Here is an 18976-nt window from a genome sequence, read left to right as displayed (position 1 = left end):
TTTTATACTTTTTTGAGGCTGTTCTTTCTGCCCTCTAACCAAAGCCTCACTAATTATTATGCCCAAGGTTATTTTAAGGAAGTACAATCAGTAAGGTGAATCATAGTATGAAAAACTGTTGCACTCCATGCATTGTTACTGCTCTTTGCACTGCTATATGGCAGCCTTAAGCTGGCCATACATGGATTGGAATTTGGCGAGTTCAGTACGGTCCAGCCAAATTTTGATCCCTGTATGGGCAGGGTGGTTGTAAAGAAGCTGATCTACCAATCAACATCTGTACAATCGCCCTGTCGGATTTCTGCTGCACAATCAGTGCTGCTGGCTCAATGTATTTTGACAGTGGGGAAGTCTCTCCACTGTCAGAATACAATAGCACAGTGGGGAGGATTCCCCCATCCACCTTGAAATTGTGGTTGGGGGAATCGGGTCTTTTTTAATTTTTTTGGTTCAAATGAATCATCTGTGGGCTGTCTAACAGTGGTAAAGCTGAACTCCAGTCAGATATTAAAAAAATACAGATTATTGCATTGGTTCATCAGCAGACCATTGAATTAATTTTTTAACTGCAACTAATGTAACTGTCTAAATTCTCTTGCTGGCCAATCAGGCATGCTGTATGTAAACAAGCTGATGAGGAACATGCTGACAGGAAGAATGAGCAGAGGGTTGACTTTATTGGTGTGCTGTTGCTTCCCTGTCCAAGAAAGAAAATGGGAGCAAGGCAGTGACACAACTGTATCCTTCTAAAAATGGTGTAATCCTCCTAGCTTTGCCACATGAAGGAGCTGTGTAAATTCCAGGACTAGATTGCTAGAATAACAATCTTTCTGCACGTAAAAAAGCTCCCTTTTATGTATTTTATCTATATTTTTTATTTTGTCCCTGAGTTCAGCTTTAAACCCTATGTGCTCTCTTGTTTAAGAAGCAAAATTGGCCTAAAAGACACTGAAAAGCACCTTTGAGTGCTGTAGGTGCCTCTTTAGAGTACTTTAGGTATCCCAAAAAGCTCATTTTTTTTATTCTTTACAAAGAAAGTTTACAGTTGGCCTGCTCACTTTCACCTCTGAAAACTCCCTTTTTGTCTTTTACCATAAAGGCCTCTTCAAGGTCTAGTAGGGGATGGAAACGGTGGGTTGACCCACTACTAAGTAAAAATTGAGTGCTACAGCTAGTGGCATCCAAGCATTCTTGGGTCTTGGGGAGCTCATGACTGCTCATACCTGTGCAAAGGTATGTGCAGAGGTATACTGTGAATATACTATATAGTATTTTTCATACTAATAATGCCGGCAGCCTTGTGCAAAATGTAACTTCTTTCACCTATTTTATATTTCTTATAAGGTCTATCTAAATTTCCTGTTATTTTTATAATTCTACGAGATACAGTCTCTTTGCAGAAGATCCAACATTTTTTGTGGCCCCCTTAAGTGCAATAACTATAGCTTTTAGTGATTCAAAGACTATAACTCAAGATAATACAGGAAATAATTACTTAATAAAACATTACATTATTGCAATAGCCCTATGCCAATTTCTGTTTTTCACAATTTGCAACATTAATCAGACTAACGAAGAACACTTTGTTAAAAGCAAAAAGGAAAAGAAACATTATGAAACACTTTAGACACATACAGTATTTTACACACACACAAATACACACAAAACTTTTTACTCCCTAGCAAAAGTAACACAATAACAACAAACACATAAAAGTGGAATGAATCTTAACAAGATCCTAAAATTTGGTAACCAATAAAGTTTTTAAAAAAATCATTAAAGATGCTCGGAACAAACAGATCTATACTCAAAAAAAAAAAAGGAAAAGAAGTGGCAGACTTGATGGACCACTTGGTCTTTTTTCTGCTGTCACTCTGTTATTGTTTTTGTTTCTTCTACGATATTTTCCCATTAAACAGATCTCCTGCAGGCTCATGAATACTGTCTGCAAAATGGCTGTCCCTCATCTTCAAAAGAGATGAGTTTTTATACAGTATTTCTAAAGACTCTAACTGAAAATAAAGAACTCTGGTTCCTTACCAGTTTGTAATAATGGAAAGGGCAAAGAATAGCATGCATAACCAATACATGAGCATTATTTTGTTAACCCTGTAATATAAGGCCTTAGTTACTCCATAACTGATAGCAACCGTTAAAAAGACTTTATCAGAATTTCTAACCAGTACAGGAAAAAATAAGAGGCAAAATCTCTTTTCTTGGTAAGAGCAATGTCAACTCTTTGAGATACATGTGGTACCTATTGATTACCACTCTGACTTGATTTTTAGGTTTGAGGCTGAAAGAAGAGAAATGTCAGCAAGTCGTAAAAGCTTGTGTATAGCAGCTTCCAATATACATATTTGTTTTTTGTTGCTGCAGAAGAGGGTTTTCCCTTGACATAATGTGTATGACATTCTTAAGCCTGAAAAAAAAGGCTCTTGAAAAATACTTTTCAATCCCCAATGTCAGAGAACTCAACGCTTCAAAGTGTAACAGGTAAATGAAGCAGAGTATGATGTATGGCAACCAAGAGGACAAAACTTTACTTACACAGGACAAAGGATGACAGAGAAAATAGGAAAGCTGGAAACAAATAACGCCAGACAGAATTTTTTTTTTTTTTGCAAGTGCATACTGGAGACAAGATCCCTTATCACAAGTAAACAATACTTTTAGCCTTTCAAAGAGATGAATCAGCTGAGGTAGGCTTATGACGACCATAGATGAGTCGAAAACTGAACTGTTGATCAAAAAACGAAAATAACTATGATTGTGCCATAATTTGTTTTGTTTTTCTAAACAGAAACAAGCATGTTGGATCAAGCAGTTTCGATTGGGGCACGGAAATCGTGTGTCGCAGCTGGCACACTAATGAGGTGAAAAGCAAACTATTTAACAACCAACAAGAAATTTTGTTCAGTTCTCAACTCATCTATTGCCAGCTTAAAACAGTATTTGGACTGAGAACACCTGTGATATTACAAGTCCCAGCAAGCTTTCTAAGCTTTTATTTAAAAAACAAATTAGAAACTTAAAAAGGCACCAGTGAGATCAACAGTAGAAGCTAAAAGGATCAAGCTGGGTTTCAAAAATAACCAGTCAGCATACGAATATGGGAACTACCGTTGTTTACTTGTTTTTTTAAGGTGTACATTTCTTTATTGTTCCTTTTCCATTTAGTGAGTCACTGACTTAACTATAGTAGCTTCAGGTCTCAGCATGTCTAATATAAACATGTTTAATAAATTCACCCAAACAAATAGTCCAAAATATGCAATTTTAAAAACATGCCAGCAACATGTCTCCAATTCATCAATCATAACAGTTTTCTTTCAAAGCAACCATTTCATGATAGCAATAGAGGAGCACCTGTTGCTGTCATTTCTGACAGGTTCACTTTAAGATACACATAGGTATTGGAGAAAGAACATCCATTCCTAACAGTTTTAGCTCTGATGTCTGTGAGTTGCTCAAAAGTTGTGTTGGATTTTCTCAACTCACAGAAGATAGGGCTGGGATTTAAGAATTAATGAAAGAATTAATGAAAGGCCATTTGAGTTTTAGGAAAAAGGGAACCCTGATTGATAAAAGTATGGTATAAGTAACCTTAAGCCTTAGATGAAGAATCTGGTGGGTGGTAGGATGACCTTAAGACTTAGAAGAAGGATCTGAAGGGGATTTTATTGACCATTTTGTGTTTAACAAGAAATGAGTTGGCATTCTACTTAAAGCCCAACTCTGGACAAAATCTATTTTTACCCATCTCTTCCTCCCAGCCCCTCTAACCCATCCTTCCAGCTGTTATGCTTTTCTTGCCTGGTGAGGCCAGTTGTACTAACCTATCCAGTTCCCTCGCTAACACTTTTTTCCGCTTGTGGGGGGCCGCTAATCCTGCATCATGGGTTAAAGGATAAGTCCACATCAGTTTTTGCAGGTAAAAACATGTGTATTTGCTATTTTTTTTGTAGGAGCCTCAAAAGCATTGGGTGCAATGTGGGGCTCCTGCAGACTGTCAATGTAAGCTGTCTGCTTTTACCTTGTACAAGCAAGCAGTTACACAATAACAGGAAGACTCAATGAACTACCTAAAGTACTCAACAGCATCCTGGTAGTTCATTTAGAACTACAAGCTGACAGCCACAAAGACAAGTGGTACCAGTGTGCACTGTTTTCAAATAGTGACATCAGGTGTGGGGAGAAGTTCCTTGGCTTGCTGTCACAATTGGGGGGGGATCAGGGAGTGGCTGCAGGAGCAGGGACATGTTACATGTTCCACCCTAAAAATGAGTGGAACATGACACGTTCCCAAAGGTGAACTTTTTCTTTAACGGCCCATCACTCCTCTCAATCTGACATCAGTCCTCTTCTAGATCCTAAAAGAACCCCTCTGCTGGGGATTAAGGTGAATAGTTCAGCTCACACAGCCAGTGATATGAACACCCATAAGAAGGACTCCCTCAGGAAGTAAACATAAAGAAGAGGAACTCAGCGCTGGAAGATCATGTGACCACTTACAGTAAGTAAAAACGGGAAGTTAGAAAGTTCTTTATTATCTAACCCAGCAATCATATAGAGGAAAGGGGGGAGGGGGGCTTTAAGTATAGAAGAAATTGCTGATCTTAAATGTCCTGCAGGCTTCTGGCAAGTTCCCCACTCTCTTTATTGTTTATTGTAATAGCTTTATAGGCAGGTTTCACCTTGCTGTTGAATGGTACCTGTTTTATGCCCTCTGGGGCCTTTGGTTAGTCAGATGCCTGTCCTGGACTAATGGTTAGGAAAACCACTTAAGCAACATTATGGTGCTTCAGTGCTCCCAGTCATCTGTGATTCTTTAAATGTTAATGTTATCGTTTGGTGTTATGATGGAATGAGTATGTAGTTTATTAAACCAATAATGTTGTGACCTTCCCATTCCAACATCATTTTCAAAATTATTAGCCCCCTTTGGTCCCCCTTATTGCCCCCCTTTGATTAGTATCTAGTTGTCCATCCCTATGCTTTTCAGCAGGGCTGTGTGTGTAACTACAACTTAATTATTCCTTTAGATGCTATATGAACACAATTACTGTCAAAGATGGCTTCATGTGCCAAAGCGCTGTGTAACTAATGTGGATAATTATTAAGCTCAACAGAAAAAAATAACCTTCCTGTGGAGTAATTAATCCCAAATGGTGTTTATATATATATATATATATATATATATATATATATATACATATATTAAGCTTACAGAAAAAAGTTGTAACAGCAGCTGTAGGAACTATCTATGAAATATGAAAAGCTGAAATTTCCTTGTGAACGCAAAAGATCTAAAGCAGCAATCATAGCACTGCACATGTCTCTATTTACCATTTTCTAACTGCGGACTTCACTACCACCTAATGATCATCTGTGCCCTGCAATTGTACAATGACTCTTATCTGTAGTGACAAATTTACGACTGGCATGGGGTCATGGCAGTTCACTTGAAAGGTTGCGTAACACATGTGGGTAACATCCATTAACAAAACCTGAAATATTTTAGCATTATTTTTGTCAATTGGATGAAAGGGACACATCTGGAAAACACATGCACATTTGTTATGTTATTAGCTAAGAATATATATAATTTTTCTCTGTTAGCCCCCTGGTTTTTACATGACTACCATATGCATGCATCTTTCACAAGATTTTCCATTGACACTACCTGTGTGTTGGAAAAGGGTAACAGAACTTAGTGATGGGGATATGCTCAAATAATTAACTTGCCTGCAGCTTCTACTTGACTGGGTAATATCTAATATCAGTCTGTCAGCAGGGCCATTATTCCCAAAAGGTGAATTGAGAATCCTCTGGATTAGTGTTTCTTAAAGTGTGTTCCATAGACCATCTTTCCAAACCATCTCTCTAAGCTCTGATGTAGGCTATACTTTCACTAGTTGCATGGGCAGCAGGCAGTTGGAGTGTTTGTTGCTTTGATTCCTCAGCCTAAATAGGGACATGTATGGTTGATTGTAGGGTGTGGATCCTCGGGCCTACCCTGAAGTTCAGGGGGAGGATGTGCGACCATTAGTTTCTTTCCTTCCTACGAACAGTCTCTCTTCAGGAGAGCCTCTTGCCTATTACTCGTTGGTCTACTTCAGCTGATCATGAGTAGAGGGGCCTATCGTTCCTTTTGGAGTGCCTTACCCCTGTCTGGAGTCTTGCACACCAGGGAGTCAGGGAAGTGCCCTTCCTCTACAGGAGAGAAGTGTAAGACATACCCTAAGTGCATTTGTTTGTGTGTGGTTACATGCACTTTTTGTTCACTTTTGTTGTTTAGTTTTTGTACACTGCAAGCTCAGAAAAAGGGATATGTAGAGTAAGATAAAGTACTTAGTCTTTTTGCTTTAATGTCAGTAGCTAAGGTGGCAGTCTAAAGCCATAGATGAGATTTGAGCCACGTATGGACAGGCTGCAAGTACCCAGGTTGATCGATCAATCAACTTGAGTACAACGAGCCTGTCAGATTTGCCATGCGAATATTGCTAATGGCTATCATAGCTGGCAGTAATACCTGTGTTCTCCTGGCAGGAATAGCTCACCCTTCTGGGAGAACACAACAGCCCAGAGGAGGGATTACCCCATCAACACTGATTGTCTCATGGTTGCAGGAAAGAAAAGCGATCTGTCTATGCCTGTGTTGATAGGTTTTAATTCTTAATTCTTTAACTGACGTCATTAATACAAGCCCAAAGCCTGATGCGATCGACACATGCCCTATTGGTGTTCAGAAAGCACCATAAGGAAACCCATCAAAGACTTGAGTGTCCACAATACTGAGTTCTGGGTGTCATTTTGATGAAGCCTTTGCCCACATTGAACAAATAATGTATTAAAAGTGTCGGGTGAAGGTGTTTGAAGAAAGATGATGATTGTATATTCTTGACTAGTAAAATCGATATTGATTTCAGATACAGGTGTAAAGTAAAATAAGAGAAATGTAAAACAATGGACAACGAATCAGAACACAACTGTGAAGCAGCAGGGGACTGCAAAATACAGAGCCTGATAATAACAAAGCATAAAAAACAGTTGAAAGGCATCAGGCCAGTGAGAGGAATGAGAATAATTGCTATAACCAGGAGTCACATTATTTAGGTGGGTTCCCATATTTGTGGCTTGAATGAAGTGGTCTGTAGATCACATCATTTTGAGAAACACTACTCTAGAGATATCATGTGATAAAACCTTGCCCTAAGGTCCCAAGTTGCCTCGTGTTAATTTAACAGAAGCAATATGCACTCTCTTCCTTTGCTATTTCCCTAAAGTGTATAGTAGCACTTTTCAGCCAAAATTCTACTGGTGTATTCACTTCAATGTGCACTTCTTTCATGTACCTGTTAGAGTTTCATGTAATTTATCTGTTCATCGAGTGTATTGCTTCCTCCCTACACTCAATAAACTTTTTGTGGGAAAAAAAATTGGTTACCTTAATTAAAATGACTATTAGAACATAATGTCTTTATGTTACAGCCAAAGCTGACACTTTTCAATTATCATTTTAGGGGCAAAAGCCGTCAACTTGGCAGGAGATAGTGAACATTCATCAAGGGCTGTCCTTGGGTTGTCTGCTAGTCACATATAAAAGCATAATCACAGGATACCAATATGTGCTTATTATTTCCCATGTCTGATAATGTCTATGGTCTTTGATATATTACAGTATACCATGTTGGCAGGGCTGATTTTCACTTATGACCCAAAAATGTCACTTTAAAGTTTATCTTTCCATTCCTCAAGCATGTCAACCAAGTTGTACCCTGATAATCTGCTCCATTGGCTATTTTAAATGAAATAATTATTTTTCCAAAATCTGCACCCTAAAAAACACTGTAACTTGCATGTGAATTTCAATATTTTGTCAAAAATCACCAGCTAAGGCCTCATTTCCATCTCGGAACCTTCCCCCTGGATCCTGACATATGACTACTGCCCTGCAGTTAGTGCTGAAATGTAAATGTTATGGAAAGAGCAGAAGTGTCTTTAATGTGTAATCTGTGATTGACAACATGGCTTTACATTCTCTGTGCTGTACAAGTTGCTGGTACCCAACTGGAGCAAAGTACCTGTTTACTGATTATTCTACGGTGAGTTGATGACAAACACAATAGTTCGAATCTGGCAACAGTTTCTATAAACATTGGCAGAGAGAAGGATTATTTAATTGAGCCACCCTCTGTGACCACAGATTTCTGAAGCCACATACTGTAGTTTCAAACATATCAGATAATATAATGAATGTATCAGATGTGATAATTAATTATTTTATAATATTTCTTCCTCTCAAATTTATATTAAACATTTTTAAAAAGTATATCAATCAAACTAAAGGTGTCCAAACCCAATAATAAAAATGTTATATACCAATCCTTAGATTTAGTGGCTGCATTAGTTTACTTTTATCAGAATGTTTACCCTTTGTTTACCTTGATTTATCTCTGTTTACTCTATACCTGGCGATCCTGCCAGAAACACTCTTCCTGTCCTAGAGTGACCACGCTCATTTACTGTGCTGTATTTAAAAGGGACTGCCAGATTCTAAGCAGCTTTAGGGCCTGACTCTGCATCACTATGTATACATATGGAGCTTATATAGCAGTGAATGAGTACACATATCTTCAAATGATGACTGCTACCCACTGTCTCTTCCATCCTGGCTGTTAAGTATCTGACATAAGGGTCCTAAAATTCACCTTTGGAGTGGCTCTTTACCAATGTTTTCATTACCCAGTGTCTTCCTGTCCATGACATTGAAGGGGGTTGTATTGCTCATTCACAAAATGTGCCTGGGAATGCTCATATCAGATAAACTGCAATATATTACATTTGTGTTCTTGAATTTACAGTAGATAAAACCTAAGCCCTCACCTGCTTTGTTTTTCCATAGATCCAGGTCCATGAAAAGATGTATGTAAGTCTTTTGTCCTGCATACAGGTCATTCCTACCATAACGTGTAGCAAGACTCTTTTATGAGGTGGTGCCCCTAGGTGCAACATGACATATCTCATCTCATGGACCCCTAATGCCTCCTACTCTAAGTTTTCATAAGGAATGACAACTGAAATCTGAATGGAAGAATATCACAGTAATCACAAAATGGACTATATTATTATTATTATACAGTTTTTAACTATATTAACCCAATATATCTCTACGAAGGCGAAATAAAAGAGAAGCTGTACACATGATGCTGATAAGACAGGGGGTGGCACCTGATGTTCTCCTATAGCTATGAGTGATTCTATAAAGATAATGAAAAGCAATATCCACTATCTGTAGCTTTCAAAATGCTTCCAGTCAGTAACTCTCCTGCAAACTAGAAGAAACTATTTCTGCCAAAATCACTCTTTTACTGAAACATATTCAATGCTTATAGACTCCAACAAATTTTTACAGTTATACCTGCAATTGCTATCAATCTTTTTTTTTTTCAGCTATTATTTGAGATTTGGGGGACCAGTAATCTCTTTTCTCCGCTCTGCATGGCAGATCATATGCTAGCAATCATATCTTAGCTTGGATCAGCCTGATGTCAGTCACACTAGTAAAATTCTGATTAGTTGCTATAAATGTTGTTTCATTGCACGCATTATGTTTCCTTGCTTTAGATTATTAGCATCAGTCTTCATGTTGTGCCTCTCAGGATGACATCATGCCTGTACCTTCTTTTAATGAACAACTTTATTGCACACATGGAACATTGTCTCCATTATTTTAGACCAACACAAACACCAGTTAACACAGAACAAGACAAGTGATGTGCTTAAATATGCAGAATGAATTAGCAGTTGACATGAAAATGTCTATGAGGACATCAGGGCCCATTTATAAAAGAAGAGGAGTAGTGGCATTGTCCATAAACAATCATTTGACTTTCTGCAATCGTTTTATTAAGCGGTACTTGAAAAATTACTGTTGGTTCCTATGAGCAAAAGCTAGTTGGCTTGTTACTGTGGGTTTTATTTAAAAGACATTAAAGTATATTTGAACCAAAAAACAGAAAAGTAATAGGGGCAGCTTACCAGCCCCTAGATGTAGTAGCTGCATTAGGTTTCAATTTTCAGGCTAAAAACATTTTCAACAAGTACAGAAATTATCTGTCTTACCAGAAATGCAGTGTCCTTATCATTTACTTTGAGATTAAAAGAAAGCACAGTCTTGACTTTATTTTGTAAATTGCTAGTCCCATCGATCCACCACGTAATGGAGGGGAACAAAGGTAGACATGTTGAAAGCCCAGCCTGTGTGATATCTATGGCTGCTCCAATAGACACAATGGAGAGAAAAGCATAAGATATGAAGGAACAAGAAGTGTGATTTCACAGCTGCAGGATTGCCAGGTGAAAAAAAAGAACTCTAATGCAGCCAGCACATCTGAGAATTTAAAAGATGCAATATATTACATTTTTGTTTTTGAGTTTAGATATGCTTGAGGACCCTTGCTGTAAACTCTTCCTGGCTGCCATGGCTTGCATAGACTGGGAACTATATATTCTCCCTTGACCTATATTACCCACTGCTGGTATGTTAGGATATAATATATACTATATGAACATGCAAAAGAACAAGTGCAATGTACCAATATATGGTCTGTTATAAGAAAAAAATATATGTATACAATCTTTGCTCACTGTCTACCCAATGACAGCATTATAACTTGCATCTGGTCAGATGAACAGAGGGAAGGGCATTCAAGGGATCCATACTATGCAAGAACATTGATCTGAACACTGTCACAGAAGAAATGCTTTAATAAGGTACTAATAGATACATTTTTGGGTGGTAAGGCAGCACATTTACACTGAACATTTAGAAAACTAATTTTTATATTACAGGCTGCTTTAAGTTATCATTAGTAAGTCTAAAAAATGTTAACAACTGATCAAAGAGCATTCCCTGTAGAGTTCTGAGCCAACCACCACCCACAGAAGAGCCAATGTGAGCGGAGGAATCCTGTAATGATCTACTCTACAACGTATATATCAAAAACATGTATGTTATGAAAGCTACAATCATCTATAGAAAAAATCATTTTTAAAAAGATGGTTGTTCAGTGGCTGATAAGAATTTGCTCTTGACTTTGTCAAACATGCATGATTGTTAGCAGTGGAATGCGTTTATCATTATTGCTAAATGAGTGGGGTGCAGAAAATGTATGTAAACCTAACTTTACATAACATGAAAAACCAACTCTATAAAAAAAATTGAGGTTGTCAATCATATAAACACATGCTAGCAAAAAAATTACAAATATCTAAAAAAAATAGAAAAATATATACAATTTAATAGCCATTTATCAAAATCCTTAACAACAAGAAGAGCCAATTCACTAACCTGTAAAATAAAACTAATAATCCTAGTGTAAACTTATTTCGGATACATACAGTTGCAAGAAAAAGTATGTGAACCCCTTGGGATTAGGTGGAGTTTTGCATGAATTGGGCATAAAATGTGCTCTGAACGTCATCTAAGTCACAACAATAGAAGAACACAGTCTGCTGAACATAATACTACACAAACATTAGATGTTGCCATGGTTTAATTGCACATAACATGTAAACATTCACAGTGCAGGGAGGAAAAAGTATGTGAGGCCCTAGCTTAATGAATTCTCCCAGAGCTAATTGGAGCCAGGAGTGAGCCAACCTTGACTCCAATCAGTGTGATGATATTGGATGTGTTGCTGACAGCTGTCCTGCCCTTAAAAAACCCACACCTGTTTTGGGTTTACTGGTTTCAAGAAGCACTGTCTGATGTGAACCATGCCTCGCAGAAAAGAGCTCTCAGAAGACCTACGATCAAGAATTGTTGACTTGCATGAAGCTGGAAAGGGTTACAAAAGTATCTCCAAAAGCCTTGATGTTCATGTGTCCATGGTAAGACAGACTGTCTACAAATGGAGAAAGTTTAGCACTGTTGCTACTCTCTCTAGGCGTGGTCGTCCTGTAAAAATGACTGCAAGAGCACAGCGCAGAATGCTGCATGAGGTAAAGAAGAATCCCAGAGTGTCAGCTAAAGACCTACAGAAATCTCTGGCACATGCTAACATTTTTGTTGGCACATCTACAATAAGGAAAACATTAAACAAGAATGGAGTACATGGGAGGACACCACGGAGGAAGCCATTGCTGTCCAAAAAGAATATTGCAGCACGTTTGAAGTTTGCTAAAGAGCACCTGGATGTTCCACAGCACTACTGGCAAAATATACTGTGGACAGATGAAACCAAGATTGAGTTGTTTGGGAAGAACACACAACACTATGTGTGGAAAAAAAAAGGCACAGCACACCAACATCAAAACCTCATCCCCACTGTAATACATGGCGGAGGGAGAATCATGGTTTGGGGCTGCTTTGCTGCCTCAGGGCCTGGACGGATTGTTGTCATTGATGGGAAAATGAATTCCAGAGTTTATCAAGACATTTTGCAGGAAAACGTACGACCATCTGTCCGCCAACTGAAGCTCCGCAGAGGATGGGTGATGCAACAGGACAATGGCCCAAAGCATACAAGTAATTCAACAAAACAATGGCTGCAACAGCACAGAATACGCCTTCTGGAGTGGCCCAGTCAGAGTCCTGACCTCAACCCGATTGAAATGCTGTGGCATGACCTTAAGAGAGCGATTCACACCAGACATCCCAAGAATATTGCTACACTGAAACAGTTTTGTGAAGAGGAGTGGTCCAAAATTACTCCAGATTGTTGTGCAGGTCTGATCTGCAACTACAGGAAACGTTTGGTTGAGGTTATTGCTGCCAAGGGAGGGTCAACCAGTTATTAAGTCCAAAGGTTCACATACTTTTTCCTCCCTGCACTGTGAATGTTTACATGTTATGTGCAATTAAACCATGGCAACATCTAATGTTTGTGTAGTATTATGTTCAGCAGACTGTGTTCTATTGTTGTGACTTAGATGACGTTCAGAGCACATTTTATGCCCAATTCATGCAAAACTCCACGTAATCCCAAGGGGTTCACATACTTTTTCTTGCAACTGTATGTATCAAGAATCATAACTGTACATCAGACACATAATTTCAACAAAATATCATATGGGTCAATAGTTATGACCATATATAATATACTGTACATAATTACAAAGAGGTACCCTATGGGTCTATATATTTCTTGGGTCTTACCTCATTCTTCAGGACAAAGCAACCCCAAACAGGAGAGCATATAATTTAAGGCTCATCCTAATATTAGCGTGTGTACAGTAAGATCAGTATCTGACAGTCATTCCATTAAAATATGGCCGCATGTCATTGTGTGTAGACACAAAACATGCGCATATCCATTCACTAGCCAAAAGCAGAGGTGTGTTTCCTTCTGGAAATGGTCACCTAAAGGCCCTGTAAGGAGCCACTCTACCAGCTTAGCAGAAGTCTTTTGAAAGGTGCACCGATTTGCGCACATTTTGTGCCTACACACAATGACATAAGGCCATGTTTTACAGAGTAGTGAATTGGTACACCCTGTTTTTAAGGATCTGACATATGGTTAATACATTTGATTTATATATATATATATATATATATTCTATTTTTAAGTTATTTCTCAATTGTTTGGCTTCCATGTGTTGATATTCTTGACAACTTCAATTTGTGTATATAAAGTTGGGTTTCTTATATTCTGGAGGTGATCAACATTGCAACATAATAGTGATGTGTATTAGAGGATCACCAATCTTTGATACATTTATTGAATAGAATATTTATTAGAGTATGAAAAGGATTCAAACAAGGGTCAATTTTTAAAAGTGGGAAAACTCTTTGATAACTTTAAATAGCAAAATGATATAGAAAACCCTGGCAACCAAATGTATACCAGCTTTTTATCAGTCCAGTGTAGGCAGGATGCTGAATGCAGATTTTGAATTTGCTGCCATAGTTATACCAAGTTGTTTTTCACACCATGTTATTGATTAGCCAACAAGAGTTTTACATCAGCACAACATTGTTACATACTGTAGAGCAACGGTACGAATAGATTGAAAGTTCTACAGTCCAGGTATATATTTAAATTTGCTATTTATAGTACTACATGATGTTAATAAGGGATATTCATAAAACAGAAAATAAAATGGCTTTCACCACAAACAGATAAAACAAAGATAGTTTAGACATGGGGACTGTTTGAAATGTTGACAAAAAATGAACATCCTACAAAACACAAAAACTCCAATGGAATGTGGCAACTTAGGGTACATGTACTTTAAAAGCTGCGTCAGTCATTTAAATCACTGTGGATATTAGAATGAGATGTGACTCCCAGTTGAGTATGCTTAGATTTGTCTTTCTTGAGGAGTTGCAGTCTTTCACTACTACGGTTAGGGATTAAAGCCATCCATGTATGTCACATGATTGCCACCTGATCAGGGCAATTATAATCAAACTGACAAATGATTGTTTTTGCCTTGAAATAAGGCCACAACCGGCAGTGCTTCTTCACTGCATAAACTAATGAATATAGCTAAAATGTTTGTGCATATCTGTGGAAAGTGAAGCTGGCCATACACTAGTAGATTTTATTTAATTTTAATTTTTTTGACCGCAGTGAAAATTTGAAGAGGCAGGATGGAAGTTTTTTTTTGAATATGCACATTTTTAACAGTTAACATGGAACGACACTGCATCTGAGCACTACAAACCAAAAAAAAGCTATTCAATTTGTTTTTAATATTCAAAAGAAAACTCCCCCATCCACCCATGTCTCCATGCTTTATTTTTCTGAGAAATCACTTTGAAAAACACCCCCTAGCATTTTTGGCTGTGGCCATCTTGATTAAGGGCAGATGATTCATGTAGCATTTACTTCCTGGAATCCATCTGCCCTTAGCTTAGACATACAGGCAGGAGGGTGTGCTTAGCTAATAAAGCCCCTCCCCCTCCTTCCATCAAGAAGACTCCTGGGATGTATGACATCATTTGTCTAGGCCTGGAAACCAGAAAATAACTAAAGAAATGTAAAATATAAATTTAAAACAAGTAAATATGATATACTTTCTTGTCTATTTACTAATGCTTGCAGCATAAGGATTAAAAATAGTCAATGTTGATTGAGAGAGTAAAGTTTCACTTTAGTGTAGTTTTTGCTCATACAGGTACATTCATTACAAAGTTGAAAGTTAAATGCATAAAAACTTTTTTTGAAGTAATTATGCAGGACATTTCTCAAGTCATCAAAGGTAATGTGCATTGCCATACAAATGTTTTTATAATGTTCCTTCACAAATCTACTAGTGTATGGCTAACTTTAGAGTGATGAGATCTAGCCTTAGCTAGCCTATACTGATTCAGAGCAATGCAAAATACATTAAAATGGATTTTTTCAAGAAAACCCCCTTCCCAACCCATTATTAAAGCAGGATCACCCACAGAATGTGAGCCTGGGGCCTAGGGGAGTTCCAGAGGTCTGGCAACAGCCTTCATAATTCTGCAGTAAGCTGGGGGGTAGTGCAATTGCTCAAAGTTTAAACCTGCCTGTTATTTAACAAAGGAGGCTCCACTTGTAGGCAGCTGCTCTCTGTTGGGGCTGTGCCAGTACAGTCACTGAAAATAGTGTGCCCTTCCCATGTCTATTTCAATCCTTTTTGATGTCAATCAAAGCAATGGGGGGACAAATCTGCTACCTTCACTGCTGCTCTATTTGGTGATAAGGGAAAAAATCCCTGGATCCATATTTTGCTCCTTTGTTTAATATTTGAGGTATCCATTTACATTTGGACAATACAAGTGAAGAACAAATTTAAACAAAAAAACAATCAGTTCTTAAAAGTCAACAACAAAATATGGGGTAATAGTTGAAAAAGTGAACATGGTGTAGGGGCCACACTCTCACTGTATAGTGTTCATACTGGAAACTAATTTTCAGATTACAGAAAAAAACTATGACATGATATACATGGTGTGATAGATTTATTTATATGTATCCATATAACCATGTTGGGGCTTTTTTCATAACAATGGGAAGCATTGGTAAAAACTGCAACAGCCAAGTGATCTGGATGGCCATAATAACTCTCCTGGTGTTAGTTTTAGAGTTGTTGACCCACGATAGAAACATTAAGATTGGTTGCTTTGATTATGCTTAGATTCTGAATTCTGATTGATTGCTTTGGTTCTGCTTCGATTCTAGATTCTGATTGGTTGCTTTAGACAACACCATCACATTTTTTTCACTAAAAGATGTGTTTCATAGCAGCCAATGACTTTCTGATCAGACAATGCCTTCACTTGCTTTATCACTTTAAGTTATGTTCCCTATCACTCAAGGAAACTCTTTTTGAAAGAGTGTATGAAAAATAAAAGGAATTTCATTAATGTTGTTTCCTAAGTATGTTTTAAAAATGTCTCTTTCCATTGGGTATGTAAAGTATCCTATAGAGACCAGTGAACACTTTCATTTGCCATGTTGCATTGTAATCTCTGTATGGCTATAGTGTAATTGGGCAACACAGTTGTGATAGCTGTGTCAGCTTCACCAGTTTATCAAAGAAGCCCCACTGTGTTATATATACATATTTTCATGATACACTGTCACAGCTATGATATAAGTCTAAACTACCAATAGGATATTTTTATATAATGACCACAAAATGTACTTAATTCAGATGAAGCAAAAAAAAAAAACCCCTTGTACAGTGAAGACCAGGCCACTTCCATGGATAAAAAGGCAGTATTAAACCTTAAAGGACCTTATATCATTTTCATGAAATATAAGATACCTCATAGTTTAGCACCATGAATTATGCTGCTCAACACCGTTTGCTTTATTTATTTTGCACAACCGATGTCCACATTACATTCAAGTTTATGGCTAAAATCCAATTATATATGACTGACTGCTTCAGTAAACACCATTGAATGTGATCGAACAATCTCTTTACCTAGTTACCACTGTACCAGGTGAAGAACACCAAAAACATGCACAAAAGTCAAAATTATCTACACAACGGAGTATTCACAGAATTATTTTTTTTTTTACCTTTTGGGCCTGAGGGAGCTGAAAAAAAAAACAAAAACAACAAAACAAAATTCATTTAGAGTAACTAAATGTCTTTCAAAGTATTGTCATCCTCTGCTTTCATGTGATAGATTTTGATGCTGAGTAAAAACATTCATCGCACAGGCAGCCATTTTGAATCAAAATTCTACAGACTGTAGGCAATAAATTCACTATTCATCAAGGATGTCACTGAGACAAAATTAAATATTAGAGAACGCCAAAATGCCATTTGCTGCTAGACTTTTCTTTTGCTTCTCTAAGTTCATTGGCTCTGTGCACAAAATGGCTTCCACGGCTTTGAGGAAATAAAGTAGACTCTGCTATAAGTCACTTCAGTACAACCATCCCTTCGGTTTACAGCATTTTTAATTTCTTGCTAGTTGAGGCTCTTCAAGAATTAAATGAGCCAAGTGGGATTTTCTATATTTGGCAAATAAGGACAGTGTAGACACATCATTATGTGTCAAGGTGAATATTCTGTAAATATTTTTAGGTAACAGTAGTCAGCAGTAGCAATGGTTCCTCAATAACAAGAAAAAGCATTTGAACATTTCCAATTCAACACAATGTGTACTGCTGCAAAAGCCTGAATTAGGTATAATGGAAGATGATGTGTATTAAATAAATAATAAACTTAAGAAAATTATTATTTCAGTGTCCTGCCTCATAATCTAAGGTTTTAAAACTGCTTTAAGTAATATTTTAAGCTACACTTCAGACAAACAGTTAAATACACAGATAAAATCCATATACAAGAGTTTTTTTCCATCCAAAGGATTTGTATTTCTTGTTATCCAGTCCTGAGATTTTAAAAAATCTGCCACAGATCACAATCTTGCCTAGTAGGGGACCTAGTTTTCTCTTCTGCAGTTTCACTTTAACTTACAAGTCCCCTTTCCGCTCCCACTTACATAGTTACATAGTTAGTCTGGCTGAAAAAGACAAAAGTCCATCCAGTTGAACCATTAAAAAAAAAAAAAATCCTATACCCACAGTTGATCCAGACTTGGCCCAAGCTCCTTGAACAGCAGTACACCTCAAGAATTGTCACAAAATCTACATCACTAGCTTGGAAGTGTACTATTACGTGATTTCATTTATTTTCTGTTGGGCGTGCTATGTCTGAAACACTGCAACATTTTGGCAGCAAAATCTGCATTTGCCATAACAATATGGTAAGAAAAATGTAACTCCCATAAGTTAAATACAATCATATTATCTCACTCATTTTGCATACAGACTGGCTTTTATGGCCCTAAAGGATGAGCAGCAAAGTTTTCAGAGAAGCAATGAAAGGTAAGTAATGGACGTGGGGTGGGGTTGTTGGGGTAGGGAGGGGTGTCATTGAAAGGATAACCGTATCAAAAGTTTTTCCTTTAATGTGCTGAGTTGCAAACAACTCATCATCTTCCAGGTAGCACTGAACACATCTACCTCCTAACAAGATATGCTGGCTAAATGATGCCAGCATGAAAAAAAAGGATTCTTATTCTTTTCTGAGTATGGAGTATTTTGTACCTTAACCACTTCAATACCGGGCACGTTTACCCCCTTCCCCAGGCCAATTTTCAGCTGTCAGCGCTCTCGCACTTTGAATGACAATTGCGCGGTCATGTAATGCTGTACCCAAACTATGTTTTTATCATTTTGTTCATACAACTAGAGCTTTATTTTAGTGGTTTTTAATCACCACTGGGTTTTTCATTTTTTGCTAAATTAACAGAAAAAGACTGCATTTTTTTTTAAAGACCCATATTTTTCTTTGTTCTGTTATAAGATTTTGCAAATAAATAATTGTTCTTCATAAATTTAGGCCAAGATGTATTCTGCTACATTCCTTTAGTGAAAATAACCCAGATCAGTATTTATTATTTAGTAGGAAAGTTATAGAATCCACAAACTATGGGATATATCTGAAATCAATCAGTCCTGAAGTACTGACG

At 37.4% G+C, this 18976-nt stretch overlaps 1 protein-coding gene across 3 annotated transcripts in view; it reads right to left on the bottom strand.

Moving 5' to 3' along the window:
* Positions 1-18976, bottom strand: part of CACNA2D3 (calcium voltage-gated channel auxiliary subunit alpha2delta 3) — a 1248789-nt gene that overhangs the window by 425526 nt on the left and 804287 nt on the right. For 2 of the 3 annotated variants that reach the window (XM_089681870.1, XM_089681867.1), the window contains one exon: positions 17013-17030. The exons of the other annotated variant lie outside the window; for it this stretch is intronic. In XM_089681870.1, the coding sequence (XP_089537996.1) occupies positions 17013-17030 (18 nt within the window). The remainder of the gene's footprint in view (positions 1-17012; positions 17031-18976) is intronic. 3 annotated transcript variants of the gene reach the window in all.

Source organism: Staurois parvus, unplaced genomic scaffold (genome assembly GCF_062004578.1).
Source record: "Staurois parvus isolate SC_StPar_1 unplaced genomic scaffold, SC_StPar_1.0 ptg000282l, whole genome shotgun sequence".
Classification (NCBI taxonomy): domain Eukaryota; kingdom Metazoa; phylum Chordata; class Amphibia; order Anura; family Ranidae; genus Staurois; species Staurois parvus.
This window is presented reverse-complemented; position numbering and strand designations above follow the sequence as displayed.